The sequence below is a fragment of the Paroedura picta genome, chromosome 10, assembly GCF_049243985.1.
Source record: "Paroedura picta isolate Pp20150507F chromosome 10, Ppicta_v3.0, whole genome shotgun sequence".
Taxonomy (NCBI): domain Eukaryota; kingdom Metazoa; phylum Chordata; class Lepidosauria; order Squamata; family Gekkonidae; genus Paroedura; species Paroedura picta.
The window spans coordinates 46,726,539-46,744,777 of NC_135378.1; the positions used below are offsets into that span (position 1 = coordinate 46,726,539).

General features: G+C 41.1%; 1 protein-coding gene across 3 annotated transcripts in view; it reads left to right on the forward strand.

Annotated features, from left to right (window-relative positions):
* The window catches only part of FSTL5 (follistatin like 5), a 437,209-nt gene that overhangs the window by 151,088 nt on the left and 267,882 nt on the right, over positions 1-18,239 (forward strand). For all 3 annotated transcript variants that reach the window (XM_077299983.1, XM_077299982.1, XM_077299984.1), the window contains exon 4: positions 13,573-13,821. In XM_077299983.1, the coding sequence (XP_077156098.1) occupies positions 13,573-13,821 (249 nt within the window). The remainder of the gene's footprint in view (positions 1-13,572; positions 13,822-18,239) is intronic.

Here is an 18,239-nt window from a genome sequence, read left to right on the forward strand (position 1 = left end):
TGTTATGATTGGCTGTAAAGTGCACAGGTCACTTGTTGCACTTCATGATGATCACAGCAGATAATCCAAATGAGGTTGCATGGCTACTTGTTTATTAGTGGGCTGGTGACACATCCTTAAAGTGTTTTTGTCATTCCTTTCTGCTGAGGAGCGCAGAGTGGCATATTTGATTCTCTCTTATTTTATACTGATAGCCATGGGAAGCAGATTAGGCTGCATCAAACATATATAGTGTTCCATGGTGAGTAGTAAGTAGAACATGACTCCTCAGAGCCTAGAACAAAACTTGAAGTACTACAATGACCTTTATGGATGGAACAAAGATCAGTACAAGGAACTGAAGTGTAGTCAGAGATCTCAGGCTCCCAGCCTCCCTATTTAGCCATACAAATATTCCGAAAAATATAAAAACTCATTACAAATTGCTTTAAAATTTTGACAAGATTAGGTAAACTGCTCTATTTTCCTGAACCTGGGGTCAATACATCCAGATTACATTTCAATCCCCAGATTCAGAGGGAGGGGGTAAGGTGCAGGCAGGGGGGAGCATTCATTGATGTTCCCAAGTGCTGGCGTTCGCCTCGATCATGTACCTTGGTAGAAGAGTGCTGTTTTACATGTCCTTTGGAATTTTGCCAGTTCCACAAGACCTGTAAAATGGTGCTCTTCCACCAGGCATATGCTAATTCTGAAAGGACCCAGATCTTTGTTTGGCAGCTCATTTCACCAGGCTAGAGACAGGGCTTTGGTTGAGGCCAGCCACACTTTTGGGGCCAGGGACCACTAGCAAATTGGGGTTTGCTGAGCAAAGGGCTCTTTGGGGGACATACTCAGAAATATAGAGAGATGCAGGTCCCAAACCTTGCAGGGGCGTAAACCTGATCCGGAAGCCAGTGACAGCCAGTGATGCTTTATGGTTCCATTTGGCTTAAAGGCCTTTTTCTGGGGAGGCGAGTGGGGTGAGAGAATAACCGGAATGCACTTGGGTAATAATTTAGTAACAACTATATACATCTCCAGTTTTTCCACTTGATCTTTGGAGCACTCATCACTACTTACTATAGAAAAAAGTCTCTGTGTTAGAATTGCTTTTTAAAATAGTAGTTGTAATCTGTGGTTCTAGTTCAGTCATATTCACTTAATACAATGCCTTCCTCAAGGAATGACATTCAATTTATGATTTGTGTGAATATTACATGCTTTACTAATTTAAGTCAAAAATTTGTTAGACTATTTTTAGAACAATAGTTGACCTGTGAAATACAGTTCAATTTTCCAGTTTCAGAAGAGCAATTATCTGCATGGTTACTTTCCTAATATATTGTATGAATTGAAGTTTTTTGGCTATGCTGCCAGTTTATCAGATTCAAAGTAAAACTTTTAAAAATGTACTTACACAGGTCTTTTACATGAGTCCTCTGTCTTTCATTTCTCTAAAGTGCAAGCCATCTGGTGTTGTAACCATATAAAGACAGGACAGAAATCACCCTGGCACCAGCTGTATTGCCACATGCATTGGTCTTGTTGAGTAAAACCAAGGGTGGGAGACACATGGCTTCCCGTCAGTATTCATGCACTATTATTAGTTTCCTCTTTTGATGCCATTTTAATTTCTCCTTGTCCCGAGGATCACTGGTGTGTATCCATTCCTTCATCTAACCTTCACAACAACCCAGAGAGTTAGGTTAGGCTGAGTGAGAAAGTCTGGTCCAAAGCGACCCAAATACTTAATGACTGAGAGGTTATTTTGAACCCAGCTCTCCCAGAAGGATGATGGTAAAGCGAAAACCCTCACAAATGGCTCACATGAGTTTTCCTCCTTTCCTGTTCCATTAGAAGCACTCTAAAATAGACTGGATCTATGCAGGTGTTCAAAGCAAGTGTGGTGTAGTGGTTAGATAGTTGGACTAGTATCTAGGAGATTCTTGGTTCAGATTCCCACTCTTAGAGAGCCAGATTGGGATAGTGGTTAAGAGCAGTGGTTTCTAATCTAGCGAGTTGGGTTTGATGACTTGCTCTTCCACATGCAACCAGCTGGGTGACCTTGTTACAGTCCTATTAGAGCTATTCTCACAAAATGGTAGTATCAGGGCTCTCTCAGCCTCACCTATCAGGGCTCTCTCGGCAGGGGTAGTTGACTACAATTTCCATGATCCCCTGCCAGCAAATGCTGGCAGGGGCTCATGGGAACTGTAGTTCATGGACATCTGGAGGGCCGCAGTTTGACTACCCCTATCACAGGGTGTCTGTTGTGGGGAGAGGAAGGGGAATGGGATTGTAAACTGCTTTGAGATTCATGGTAGAGAAAAACGGCATATAAAAACAAACTCCTCCTTTTTCTACAATGACATCATGGAAGCTTGCTAGGTAACCTTGTGAAGGTCACCTTGAGCTTTCTCTTAAGGAGAACAGTATAAGCTACTTTGAATCCCCATTGGGGAGTAAATTGAGGTACATAAATAAATAAACAAATAAACAAATAATAGTGTGAGAAATGAACCTGGAACTTGCAGTCCTGTTTGCATGATTTCCCCAATCTTGTCCTATGTTTTGGGAGAAGGGTGAGGTTGCATCTTTCTGCACCCATACTTTTCTGTCTTGGACAACAATACATTTTGAAAGTGTTAATGTATATGGGAAGATATAAATTTGAATGCATGTAAAATAAAATATAGCATTACATTCTGCTTCCCAAATATAACCTGGAGATTGGCTGTTTAATTAACCTTTTATGTGTTTGTTTTCTACAAGTGTAGCATATTCAAGCTTTATGTTGATACCAATATAGTTGTTGGTAGCTTATAGGCAGAACTGTCATGGCTGCAGTCCTCCATTATGTAGAAGCCAAATTTCTAGACAGTCTTCAGTGGACACAAACCACCTCACAAACTGAAATCTGTGACGAATTTTGGTCAGTTTGTGGTTTACAAACTGAAGTTCATATTGCTGTGACAACAAGCTAATAATACTTTCTTCTAAGAACAAAGCCTTCAGCAGAAATGTTACTGTATGTTAGCCCATATCAAATATTCAGCAGTTCAATTATTTTCTTTCCTCGGTCAGCCTTTCACTTTCAGATACCAGAAAGTCAATTACAATAGTAAAATGAAGTCCAAAGAGCAGCCCAGCAATCCATAGCACAATACATTGTTATGTCTCTGCATAAAATGCTGTAATTTTGAACAGTTGCCTGCCTCTGATATTGTATCATCCAGTTCAGAAGCAGAAAGAGTAATGATTTGGCCTCAGACCCTAACAATTCTCCCTAACTGAAGAATGTCATAATTTGTAGTGTGTATACATAATATCTTCCATGCAGAACTATCAGTTATTGGGGCAAGGGAATTAAATGAAATAGGTGCATAGCATTGAATAACTTGTATTTACACAGTTGTGTTGTTTGGGTGACCAAGGAATACTTGATAGGACACCTTATTTGTGCTTGGTGTAGTGGTTAGGAGTGCCGATTTCTAATCCGGTGAGCCGGGGTTGATTCCCCGCTCCCCCACATGTAGCAGCTGGGCGACCTTAGGCTCACCACAGCACTGATAAAGCTGTTTTGACCGAGCAGTAATATCAGAGCTCTCTCAGCCTCACCTAGAAGAAGAGTGTCTGTTGTGGGGAGAGGATAGGGAAGGTGATTGTAAGCTGCTTTGAGACTCCTTCTGACAGAGAAAAGCGGCATACAAGAACCAACTCTTCTTCTCTACTATTCCTGCTACCTGTGGTAAAGGTCAAAATTTTTAAGCACGTTAAGATAATATATATATAGAATACCTCTTATCTCTTCCCTGAAGGGGGAAAAAACCCTGCCCAAGAAGACTTAATTTCTATGGTTACCTATTGCAAGCTGTGTATTTGTTGTCTGTGACCTATTTCACTGTGGTTTATCCTACCTACACCTGCTGGAACACCTACATAACATTATCTACTTTTTTTTTGAAATCTGCTTAAAATGGGTGTGACGTTCCTGCTTTTCTTCCTTCTTGCCATTGTGTGTAAGGGAGCATCTGGCCAAGCAGTTAGAAAAATACAAAGTAGTGAATAAACATAATATTTGGCCACTGCGCCAAAATCCTTCACTTACAAAGCTAACACTCAATTGGAGGTGGGGAGGGAAACCCTACACACTGTCCATTGAAAAGGGATTCATAAACAAAGCAATTTCAAAAGTTGTTTACTCTAAAAAGCTACATCACAAGGGAAAGGAATTGGAATAGAGCCATAAAGAAGTACTTTGCACACTAGGGGAAAGATTCATGGACCACTTGGGGCCAGTTCTCACTTTCAAGGTTTCCATACATTCATGGATGTTTTCACCTAAATGTGTTTTTGGGAGCAATGTAACTGATCAGATGGTAGCTCATAGATGTCAGTTGCAGAAAATTACTGGAATTGAAATTTAAACTTTTGATGGCTAAAGATCATGGCAGATATCATCTAGAGAATCCTGAAATAAGGGCTTTAACGGGGGCATTCAGATGTTGGTCATGTTGTGAAATATTATCCAGATTAACACTAATGATGAGGATTAGTACGTTGATTTTAGGAGTTTGACAGCAGTATATCTTTCTAGGGAATTGTTGGAAATGACCAGCAGTATAAGTAAAACATTCTGTATTTCTACAATGAACATATTATTGAGCTATTTCAAAAAGAAGGTAAATGGGGTGTGACTATCAGTATATTTAATTTTCAACATGGCCTTTGAGAGAGGAGTAATTGAGACTAAGCTGGACAGCAGGCACTAGGACTGATTCTGCATTTATGATTTGCCAGTGTGTTTCCACCTCATTGGATTCTAAAAGTAGACTCCAAATTTGCATCTGACATTCTGCATCTGGCAAGTGTTTTGTATTTTCATTGGGAGAGTGTGAGGTCCCACCTAGAACCACAGAACCACCTCCAGAGTCATCCAATCCAACCCCCTGCATGATGTAGGATCTCACTGTCCATCCACAGTGACCCATATTAAATACCCAAGTGATCCCCCCACACCACCAAAAATCTCCAGAATTCAGCCTGGCCTGGAGGAAATTTACCTACCATCCTACAGTGGTGATTAACAATTCCCTGGATATGCAAGGAAGGGCCACAAGAGACAAACACTGACATGTCCCTTCCTGCCCACCCACTCACAATTTGCCTAAGTTCATAAAATCAGAATTTCTGTCAGATGGCCATCTAGCCTCTTCTTAAAAACGTCCAAAGAAGGAGAACCCACCACCTCCTGAGGAAGCCTGTTTCACTAAGGAACCACTCTAACTGTCAGGAACTTCTTCTGGATGTTTAGCTGGAAATTCTTGTGAATTAATTTCAGCTCATTGGTTCTGGTCTCCATTGGCTCTGGAGCAACATGAAACAAGTTTGCTTGTCTTCTATATGACAGCCCTTCAGGTACTTGAATATGGTTATCATGATGGTTACCTCCCATCATGCCTCTGCTTTTTGGGGGGTGGTCTGAGCATGCTCAATAATGCACTCATGTCATAACAATATATATATTGTTATATACATATACATATACATATACATATACATATACATATACATATACATATACATATATATACATATATACATATACATATACATATACATATACATATACATATACATATACATATACATATACATATACATATACATATACATATACATATACATATACATATACATATACATATACATATACATATACATATATATATATATATATATATATATATATATATATATATATATATATATATATATATATATACATAATTGCACCCCCCCATTCCTCGATTTCTATATCACTTGAATCACACAAGCAAGGTGGGGGCAGGATTCTTGTGTTGATGGGTGCTTAATCACCATGCATACATGAAAAAATAGCAGTTCAGCCACCATTACATATCTATTTATCTACATGAAAGTTATGAAGTGCCCCATTGCACCTTAAATCATGAAAGTAAAGTATATTTACATGATGGAGGGAGAAATGAGGGAGGCAAGTGAGGAATGTGCATTCCTTGTTTTTGACTTAAGGTTAACTTCCTGGAGTGTTCCCAGAAGGTGGGTGCTATTGTTATTGCAAATTCATATTGTAATGCAATCACGTTCAAAATGAAAATAAAAAGTATGGAGGGAAGGGTGGAAAAGCAGGCGCAGAGGAAGAGAGTAGATGGAGTTGATATGTCACCACTTGAGTTTGGAATGGAGGAGGAAGCAAACTCAAATCCCAAGCGTCCCTATTGTATACCCAAGAGGAGGGGGAGAAATCGTGATTTCTGAGGATTTTCAAAACAAGTGGCAAACAGGGATTGCATTCAGCTCTGCTTCTTAAGACCTTTATTTTTGCATAAAATGTTTGTATTCCACAGGACTTTAGGAAGGCCACTGGAGCATTTTTGTGACTGCAGAAACTGTCTGGGTGACTTGCATGACTCACCCAGGCCTGGCTACTTGTTATTATTCAACACTGGCTAGCCTACAAAAGCCATTGTAGTGGGTACAGTTTCCCACTAGGATATGGGTGAGCCAGGTTCAAATAAACAAACTCACTGGGTAACTTTGGCTCAGGCCCGAATTCTCTTTACTTCTCAGCTAGGCTCTGTTTTCACTATGTAAGATGGAAGTTGCTTGCCCATTCTAGAACTGCTGATTTCAGGACAGGTATTGAAAGACCTGAATTAAAGTGAGATGACAAGAGAGGAGACCCTATAGCTGATAATCAAATTAAAAACTGACAAAGCATCAGACCCAGATGACATACATCGAAGAGTTTCAAAATAGCTCACATGAAAATCTGAGGCAATCTTTCACTAAAATGGTGGCAGCTAAAAACAAGACAGCTTCATGAGGGGATTGGATAAACATACATAGCTGATGTCCATCAGTGGGTATTAGCCACAGCATATAGAGGGAACAACTCTGGGACAGATGCTCTATATTCTTGGTGCTAGGGAGCAACAGTGGGAAGGCTTCTGGAGTTATGCTCCTACTGGTGGCCCTCCTGATGGTACCTGGGCTTTGGCTACTGTGCAATTCTGAGTGTTGGACTGAATGGGCTACTGGTCTTATCCAGCATAGCTTCTCTTATGTTCTTACCTCACAACAACCCTGTTGTGAGGATAAAATGGAGGAGAGAAGAATGATGTAAGCTTCTTTGGGAGAAAAGTAGGATATGATGTAAGCTTCTTTTGGAGAGAAGTGGGATATAAATGAAGTAAATAAAGCATAAATATAGCTGAAGATGGGGCAAATAAAAGGTTGGTTGATGGATCGGTGGAAAGAGGTAGCATGGAAAGGTGAATATAGGGAAGCTGTCCAGAAAAGAGAAATAATAAATAATGTGGGAAGAGGAATAACTAGGAAAGTGAGGCCCCACAAGTCCTTGCTGGTTCACACTGGGTTCAATCAGCACTGCACAATTTGGCTATATTTTTGCAAGACAGGTTTCCAGGAGGAAGGAAGGATGAAGAGTTGAAAACAGGGGGTAGGGAGGATAAATATAACTTGGCTGGTTGGTGGGGAGAAGGAAAAGATGTAGAAATGGAGATTTCTGACAACCTTTAGAAGGAGGAGGGAAGGGGGAAGTCAACACTTAAAAATGCACCACAAATTTCCTTGTTTAGTTTGTGGAAGGAAACCAGCCCCTTCACATAGTTGATCTGTTGCTAGGAAACAAGATCGGCAAAGAAAGCTCAGGTTTTTAGAAGCAATAGTCTAGGCAGTCAGCCAATAGTTGTACCACTTGAAAGAGAAACAGTATATCAAAGGCGGTTTGCAAAACCATAGATTTAAAGAGAAAGACAGAACACAGAGAAGGAAAATAGATTAGATAACAGATATCAGAAAGGTATAAAAATGCTGCACTGAGGCACACACACACACAAAAGCCTGCATGAAAGCACTCATAGTTCTCAGATCATGAACTATGTATATCAATAGTGGTATCTATTGTTTCTGGTGATGAATGCTAATAAACTGAACAAAAGTAATGGTTGTCATTTCCTGCCTCAGCTTTAGGGGACCTCACTTAGAACTGTAAATGCTCAGTCTGAACCATTAAACATGAGACATTATTTTTTAGTCCAGTATTGTAAACACAGAACTGCAAAGAACTTATGTTAGAAAACTATGGCATTATTGTATGGAGTTATGGAAGAACACACACGGCCATCTAATCCAACTATCTGCTCAATGCAGGATCAATCTAAAGCAGTGGTCCCCAACCTTTTTATCACCGGGGACTGGTCAACACTTGACAGTTTTACTGAGGCCCGGGGGGGGGATAGTCTTTTGCCAAGGGACATCGCCGCCGCTGCCTGAGCCCCTGCTCCGTTTGCTTTCCCGCAGGCACCCCTGATTTCCCATTGCCCACTGGGGGGCACTGCTAGCAGCAGCTGCTCAGTGCCTCACCAAGGGAGAGCCCCAGCCATGGCGGCCACCAGAGAGCACCAAAGGAAAGCCGGTGGCAGAGTAGCAGGGCAGCCCCCAAGGCAGCAGCCGGGGAGGAGGACGAGGAGGATCCGTGGCCTGGTACCGATTGATCCATGGACTGGTACCGGTCCCCGGACTGGGGGTTGAGGACAGCTGCTCTAAAGCATCCATGGATGATGACAGCCTTTGGATGCCACAACAAATGCCAGTTTGACTGTGACAGACAAAATGACAGCTTGTTGCTATGCTTGTATATTTATTTCACACCTAACCCTTCAGTATCACATTCCTCATGGAATGGAATTGTAGGCTCAAAGAAAGATGAGCAAATTTGTGTTGGTTTCTTCCTAACAAACTGGGATTCCAATCTGATTGAACTAAAGTTTAGAATACTGTTTATTATAAATAGGACTCTGATTTGCCATGTTGCCTATGTTTAGATGTTGTGGCAAATAGGAGCTTCCCAAGCCAGAAGCCTTCAGTTTTCTATTTATTCTTTTGGGGAAATGGGATTATTAGTATGCAAGTACAGCAATGTTTGGGCCCTCTAATTGCATAACACAGTTGAGTTTGGGATCCCTGTTTTGCATACCATCTAAATATAGTCTGTTGGATCTGTATAGTTCATAAAGAGACAGGGGTCAGGAACCTCAAATGAGCATAGCTTATGCAGAAACCCTGATGTAGATTAAGTGAGCATGGAACAGATGTCTACCGTGGCTACAAGTCATGATCACAAAAAGGAATCTCCATATTCAGAGACAGTAGACCTTTAAATTCTAGTGCCAAGAGGTGGCATCAAGAGAAAGCCTCTGAGTCTATGGCCAGTTGTTAGCACTCCAGAATAACTTGTTGGCTACTATGTGTAGCAGGATGCTGAACTAGATGGGCCACTAGTCTGATTCAGAAGGGCTCTTCTCATGTTCTTAACCTTGCATCTTTTTATAAAACAACCTTCCTATTTATAAAAGCAAAACAAAATACACAACTATTAAGAAATGAGACAGGAGACCAGAATTATTTCTGTTACAGTTCATCATGCTAGCAGAGGTGCATAAAGGATAATATGAATCAGGGCCAAGGCACTGGCAATGGAGGAGTTGTGTCTTCCTGCACATAATACTTTAGTTGAAAACAACTTCCCCCAACTACTTTAAGACACAAAGGGAAGGGGGGGAGCTAACACTCATATTGTGTTTGTCTTTTTCCTGCTGGTTTTTAAGCAGCCTAGGGGTGTTTTCAATCAGGGAAACAATGTAAAGGGAAGTGTTAGTCCATCTCTCCAGTGCCTCAGCCCTGATTTGGCTACTTTTGAAGTTACGTTATACACTGGGGATCTGATCATAGATCTGAACACCCTGTACACTATGGTCTTCTGTCAAGTGCCTGATGAGTATTGAAGAAATGTTGGCATCTGTTACATATTTCAGAGCATCTGTACAAATATGTCAACAGCCATAAGTTCCTGGGACCTGTAGCACATCATTTTGTAGACTGGCGATGTGTTTCAATTTAGGAATATTTCTAGGTATTCATATTACTAACCAATATGAGAGTATTTGATTAATGTACACTCTTTGTGTTTTAGATTTTAAAATACATATTGTTGCAAGATCAAATTATGTCAGTTGTTGTAAATTACTGATTACAAATCATCCAACATATAGTATAAAGGCATGTATCATGCTGTCATGATGATTGCTTGGCACTGTTGATTTAATTTCTGCCTGAATGCTGTTCAGCATTAGTCATAGAAAATTACTATCAAAATGGATATGTTCCTACTGTTTGTTTATACAACACAAGACCCTTGTTGGACCTTGTTCAGATGAATTACACTTTGTCTAATTACATTAAAGGTTTTTACCAGGCATATTTGCATGTGGACTAAATGGCCTCATTAAATACTGACAAATGATTGGTTTTCTCATTTTTATTAGCTTGCTGTCCATATTGGATATTTCATTGCAATTGTCTGGCACGTATAATATTTGCCCTGTCACTTCATAGCAATTTGATAGCTACTTGTGAGCGATACGATCCCCTCCACCTTGGATAATAGAATGGCTGCTGCCATTTAATGGTGAGCCTTAGGAAGCTCTTGTATTGAACAGAGCTTATAGACTTTCTGCTACCATGCATGAATGAGAAATGTTTGATTCTGACAGGTTCGGCAAATGTACTATAAGAGTTTTATGGGGAAACTTACAGTTGGTAGCAGAGATAGCCAGTCATTCAATCAACATGGAATTGGCTTTGCCAGCAAGGTGCAGTGGGTAATAACAGTAGCTTCTAATCTGGAGAGTTGAATGGGACAGTTCCCCCTGCCTCTCCATCAGGGAACAGATTTAGGAATTAAGACTAAAAAGACTTCAGGAAAAATGTCTGGAGACATTAGGAAAAGCTTCCTTGACCTGAGGGGGAGGGAAGGGAGAAAATAAAGTTCTTGGAACCAAGGAGGATTGGCCCTTTTGTGCTGTGTCCATCTGTAACTTCCTAAGCTAAGGATCCCACCCTATATTTTAACATCTGATAGACTACATATAGAGTCAGGGGGATTGATTTTTATCCATTTCTTTTGAATCCCTTTCTCAATCTGGTGCTATGATAAATCTATGCTTGTGAACATTAAAAAAATACTTTATATCTTTTAATGCTGGTTGTGGTTCTCTTGACCACATAGACCTCCATTGTATTTTAAAAGGTACACCAGGGTGAAGGTGTACCTTTTAAAATACAATGGAGGTCTATGTGTTCCAGGGGTGCACAAGGCTATGGTCTTCCCAGTTGCAATGTATGGCTGTGAAAGTTGGACCATAAGGAAGGCCGAACGTCAAAGTATTGAGGCTTTTGAACTCTGGTGCTGGAGAAGACTCTTGCGAGTCCTTTGGACTGCGAGTCCCTTGGACATGTTGTTACCCACCGCGAGCCTCAGGGGAGCGGCAGGATAGAAATCTAATAATAAAATAATAAAAAGGAGAACAAACCGGTCAGTCCTAGAGGAGATCAGCCCTGCCTGCTCCTGAGAAGGCCAGATCCTAAAGATGAAACTCAAATACTTTGACCACCTCATGAGAAGGAAGGACTCCTTGGAGAAAAGCCTCATGCTGGGACATCTGGAGAGCTGCAGTTTTACCCCCCCCCCCTGATTTATGGCATGACTGTATATGCCTGCTTTTTTTTTTTTTTGTGCAGAGTAATTAACCAAGGATTATGTTTACATGTAAGACCCAATAAGTGATTTGAGTCCTGTGTTTACTTTAACAATGTAGTGCTTTCTCCCAAAAATGAGGTTACTTTTATGTTTTGTATAGTTGTTGAAACAATACTGTACAGTTTTTTTTTTAATACTGGCAAATAGAATTTACAAGCTGGGGACCTGTAAAGTCTTGTTAGGAGGCATTTCATTTTTCTCTCACTAACTATTTCCTCTATCCCTTCACTGAAATCCTGATTGCCTCTCCCTTTTCCTTTCCCTCCTTCTCACCTCCCAGCCCATCTGCTGTTGTCTTACACCCATCTACTCACTTCAGTTTTTCCTCCTTTTATCCAACTGGCAGCCTGTCCCTGGGAAAATATTGCTCAATTTTGCCAAGTCAGCTGCTGGGCCATGCCCAGTTGCATGGTGGGAAGCGAAGGATTTGCAGGGGCACCTCATTTTCCCCTGTAGCCACTCAACACTATTTATTCTTTCCCATCTTCAGCTGCATTTATTTTGTATTTACCACGTTTATGCCCTACCTTTCTCCACAAGGGGAAACCGATATACCCTTGAATCATTCTGCTTCCATCAATTTTATCCTGACAATAATCCTGTGATACAGGCTAGACAGAGTGGTAGAATTTTGGGTCTCCCAATTCCTCATCTGAAACTTTAACCACTGCTTTAAGGTAGTTGTTATTGAACAGTAGCAAGCAGCCAGTCCTGGGTGAGCCATTCAAATCATGGGACAGCAAATTGCTGCTGTGGTTGCTACCAAGCTTGGTACTTATGCGTCCTTCCACAGAGCTAAACAAAAAACAAACAAACAAAAACCCAGCCTAGAAAGAGCCAGGCCCACACCCACATACCTTTCACCAACAGAAACCGAGGCTGGGAGATATACAATACTGTTGTGGTTTCCTAGCAATGTTCACTGAATGCATTCAAGTACAGGCTGCTTCTAATAGTTTTCTAACCCCCTTTTTACATTTTAATGTTTTCTGCAAACCTGGGGCTTTTTCAGGCTTATACATTCAGAAGGTTGAGGACCACTGGACTTTGGTTGGGCAATTATTGGTTAGGCAATTTGGGTAGATTTTGGGGAATAATGGAGACAGAAGAGGGTGGGGCTTAAGGAGAGAAGGATCCTCCTTTGGGGTAAAGTGCCATGGAGTCCCCTCCCTAAAGCATGTGGAGATTAATTGTAATGTGTTGTGATCTGAATGCCCTATCTGGTTGTTGACAACCCTAAAGGCTGCAAAAGACAAATTATTCTAAAGGATGATACTGAGTAACTTCTAAAGATTACCAGAATCAGGAAATTTTGCTGTGTTCAGTTATGAGAACATTGTTATTCCAGGAGAATACTGAATGTATAAAGCAGTTTTTACAAAACACTGCAAATTTATGAAGCATGTGAGGCTTCCATAATATACGAGAGTTCATGTGACACTATTAATTGTACTTTTAGGTATCCAAATGTTTAACCAACATGTTTAACCTATACCAGCCATAACTTCAACGTTTTAAATTCCTGTTCATTCAATTTACATACAAATTATTTAGCACTGTCTCAAGATGTACCCTGACGAGGACTGGAATCTCAGATAAAGAAAGGAGAATTCTCAAGAATTTATCAAATAATAGTTACATCTACAGATGGGAAATCACTTAATACAGCACATAGTGACTGCCTCTGATACAATGTCATACAAAAATCCAGGCCTCCCTTATTCCACTCCATCTGTGAGTCTGTCTAGCAAAGAATGTCACTTGCAAGGTGACTCTTCTCACAATGGAATGTCTCAATTTGCAGAAGTGAATGAGCTTTTCGTTTCCTCTCTCTCTTTCTCTCTTTCTCAGAGGCACAGCGTATGGCATTATCATGAGGTGCTTACATATATCTTGACAATCTTTTCTTCTTTTTCTTTTTTCCTCAGGGTATGTGGGTCATGATGGCTCTGTTGGATCATGTGAAAATAAGTACTGTGGATTGGGTAGGCACTGTGTTATTAACAGAGGGACCGGACAAGCAGAGTGTGTCTGCATGGAACACTGCAAGCCTCACTATAAGCCTGTGTGTGGATCTGATGGTGAATTCTACGAAAACCACTGTGAGGTGCATCGAGCTGCCTGCTTGAAAAAGCAAAAGATCACCATTGTTCACAATGAAGACTGCTTCTTCAAAGGTAATGTGGTTGGGCAAACTTCAGGTGCACTGATCAGCTACAGAAGGTATCTTAGCAGTACTGGGAAATGCTACAAAACGTATTGTGAGGAGTCATTAAGAAAATTTAATCTGACAAAACTAGAGGTGTCTCTTGGCTGTGCCTCAGTGCCTTCTGGGGGAAAAACACGTTTTTGGAACCAGCAAAACTCAAAGTGCAACCATGTGGACTTGAGGTGGTGACCATAGTAAATGAACTGTGATACAGAAATGCGAGTTTGCATTTCAGTAGTCGTTGTTGGAGGTATCACGTGTTATGGCCGTTCAATGCACAGTGTTATGAATTTAATGTTATGGCCTGAGGGAGTAATATTGTGGCCTCCTCCAGTACTGGGACACAGTGGTTTCTAGGATTCAAAAGGCAGAGTCTGAGCCTGGTTGTTGTTGGTTGAGGAAAGGACATCAACAGTAAGCCACAGACATAGAGGAGCATTTTAAAAGTGTTCTTGCTGCACTTTCTGGGTAGAATTCCATTTTAGCAGGCATTACATTTTAGCAGTAGCCACTAAAGCAGACTTGTAGGTTTGGTTTTGTCTTTTAAAAAGTTACTTAAAGCACTGTTACTTGTAAGTTGAAAGGTAGATTTTCTTTTGAAAATGTGATTTTTTCTGATCATCACGTTCCTTAAAGCACAGCATATCATCATCATGTGTACAATGCAAAAACCCTGTAAAGCACAAAATCAGCAAACTCTCCACCAACTCCAAGTGTTTGTATTTTTCACCTAGCAGATCAATTATTTAATAGTGTTATTTTATAGACACATAAGAGCTGCAAATCTCACCCATGTTTTATACTAAATTTAAAATATTTATTTAAAATGAGAAGCTTCTTTTATTTTTGAAGACATGGACTGAGGACTCTGCCATGTTGTTTTCACACTGAACAACAAGTCTCTGGACTCAACAAGCACAGCTCTGTATCTTGGGTGTTCAAGATATACTTTTATATTTTACCTTGTGATCAATGGGAAATGACTTGTGCACTGACTGATTTGTTTATCCACTACACTGAGGATGTTATGGGTTGGAGAGAAATAAAAGGTTGGCATTAACCTTCGAGTGTCATGGACACATCAGTTCTTCCCCCAGTGTTCTATATTCCTTTCTTTATTTGCAGGATCAAATATATACTGCAACATAAATGTTAAATGCATTTTCCTCGTAATCCTGAAATAGCTCATTCCAATTTAAGCATGATCAGATCTAGCTGCACTGGCGTCCCTCTTGCCATTCCTGACTCCCAAATATTTTTTCACCGGCTGAGTTTTTATCTTGGATAAGCATTTGAATATACCTAAACCTTTGGGGTGGCTGCTACTTTCTCATAGTTGGCTTCACATCACAATGGACTACTTGGAACACATGGATGCTTCTCACTTAAGTGCTGCATCTATACCACTGGCGCTAGCTTGGGAAGCACTAATGTGATCCAAATAATAAATGCAAAGTGGAACTTTAGATATTACTGATGCCAATAATGGGGAGCCACACTGCAAACATCATATGTAAATTAGGTGTGTGTCCTCAACACCTACAACAATATCAGATTTATGAAGAGTGAAAAATTACATTTTGCCATATGCTCAAAAAATCTAATTGTCTTGCTTGTTGTCACTCTAGAATTGGAATATCAGTCTCAACTGACATAATGAGATATAATTTCTGTAGGCCGGGAAGTACAATATAATATAGGTTTGTAGATCCTGCAATTTCCTATCAAGACAGTATTAATTTCAGTGTCTATCCATAGTCAAAAAGCTGTAATTCTAATTGATCTTCAAGGTCCCTTTCATGCTCAGTGTAAAAATATAATTAATGTAATGATTAAAAATATGAAGCTTTTCAGGAAATGGGATGAAAATGATCCAAACTGATGAGCATAACCTCTGACTGTTCTGTTTGGGTGAGGAGCTTAGTATCTCTACATGTAAGGCCTGCCAATGCTTCACCCCTAAAGCTAGGGGGGCATCAAAACTTTAGGTATCATTGTGGAAGAAAGCCCTTAATCCCTTCAAGTCCTCACCCAAGGCAGCTCTGAAGAAAGCTGCAAATTCTGCATCTTCAGAATTGATGAATTTATTTATTTATTTATTTATAGTTGGATTTATATACCACCGTTCGCCAAAAGGTCTCACAGTGGTTCACAATAAAATATAAAATCACAGTAAAATCACATAAAACCCCATAAATACCCCACAATTACAATAAAAAGATGGCATTCTATTCTGTAACTCTCCCCACTTTACCCGCCTGTTCAGAGAGAGGTCAGACGTTAATTCCATAAGAGGGAGAGGAGAGAAAAACTGGCTGATGCATTAGAATCTTGGATGGAACCCGGCCTCTACCCTGGCCTCAACTATATGCCTGGCGGATGAGCTCCGTATTACAGGCCCTGCGGAAAGATGGTAGTTCTGACAGGGCCCTTAGCTCCTCCAGGAGCTCATTCCACCAGGTTGGGGCCAGGACCGAAAAGGCCCTGGCCCTGGTCGAGGCCAGGCGAATGTTCCGGAGCCCCGGGACAGTCAGGAGATTCATACCTGCAGAGCGGAGAGGCCTGCAGGAGGCATAAGCAATCAAACGGTCCCACAGGTAAGTAGTACCCAAGCTGCGTATGGTTAATACCAGCACCTTAAACTTGATCCAGAAACAGACTAGTAACCAATGGAGATGATGGAGTACCGGCTGAATATGGGCCCTTCAAGGTGTCCTAGTGAGGACCCTAGCTGCCAAATCTGTGAAGTGTCCTAGTGAGGACTCTAGCTGCCAGACTTGGCTCTACCTCCCAGATCTTTGTCTCCTAGAACAAACATCTCAGCAGATCTGATCTCAGTTGCACTCCCTTCTGCCTCATCATGCCTCAGCCAAGAAAGCTAAGACCAAGGACAAGGAGGAATGCAATTCATCTTCCAAGCAGAATACTTCCACCTGCAGTCCTGAGCCAACAGCAACCTTGCAGGAGAACCCAAGTCTCCAAGATCTTTTTTTGTTTCTATTCTGGATAGACTAGGAAAAAAGCCCATTGTATAAAAAATACAATGGGCGCTAGCAGGCAGCGGCAGAGCGAGGGACAGGCGAGGGCAGCATGAGGGAATGAAGCGTACCTGGAAGAGGAGGCATTTTCGAGGGCGGGGCCCGGAAAAGGAGTGGAGAAGGGAGGTCGTGGCTTCGTGCGGCGGCTCCCTGGCGGCCTGGTGCTGTGTGCGGCTGCGGCTCCTCGGCTTGTTCTTGTTGTCTGCGCCATTTTTGAGTTCGAGCGGGCCAGTGCGGGGCCCCCGAGGCGGCAGGCAGCGTGGCTTGCGGTAGCTCCCTTTGCTGGCGGCAAATAATAATAATAATAATAATAATAATAATAATAATAATAATAATAATAATAATAATAATAATAATAATAATAATAGCACGCGTCAGGCTGCCAGCAAGGGAGCAATTGCGAGCCACGCTGTGCCTTGGCGGTGGCGGGCCAATCGCGCCTGCTGACTGGGCCCTCGGATTGTCAGTCCAGGGGATGGGCCAATCGACACCTTTCCTCATCCCAGACACAGCCCGCCCTAACTCCTCCTACCCAGCCCTTACGGCATTATTTAGTCCGCGGCGCCCACAGCACCGTGGGCGGTGTTAAGATAGGTGGATGCAGCTAACTGCTGCATCCACCTAGTTCCACATAAGTCTGATCTGGAACAAATGGCCACATTGCCATCATTTCAGCTCCTACTGCTTATGTGGTGGCCTCCATATATGTACATGATGTCTCCAGGATATACGATTTCAGTATCTTACTTCTAAGCAATTTAATCCACAACAGGGTTGCCATAAGTATAAGGATTCTAACTGACCAATGTAAAACCAACAATCACTCTCTTCCAGAGAGACAAACTCATCCCAAAAACCACCCTTTCAACTAGGCTCATTGTTAAGTTTGATTACAGGCTAGCTCAGGTTGTACAGCCTAGGAGTCTATTACCTCCAATAAGTGGGTGTCCATAGTTGGTTACAGGTTAGAATTTAAGTCTCTTACCACTTGCTCTTTACCTTTAAGGGGATCCAACCCAACAACTTTAGGGCTTGCCCAGGCTTTGGCCTCCCTAATTGATACAGTCACTATTTAGAGGTTTGAAGAGAGTCAGTCATGTAAGGGTTTCTTCTCTCATATTTTCCAAGTTAAGAATGATGGGGGAGTTAGAACCATTTTAGACCTTGGAAAATTAAAATATTTTTCTTCATGTTTCTAAGTTATGTATACTGTCAATTCCTTTGATTTTATAATTATTATAATTTGTTTAATCATTATTGATTTGAAGGATGTCTATTTTCATATTTCAATCCAGTTCTCATCTCCTGGCAATATTTCTAAATATGGAAGGAAGGAAATTATCTAGCA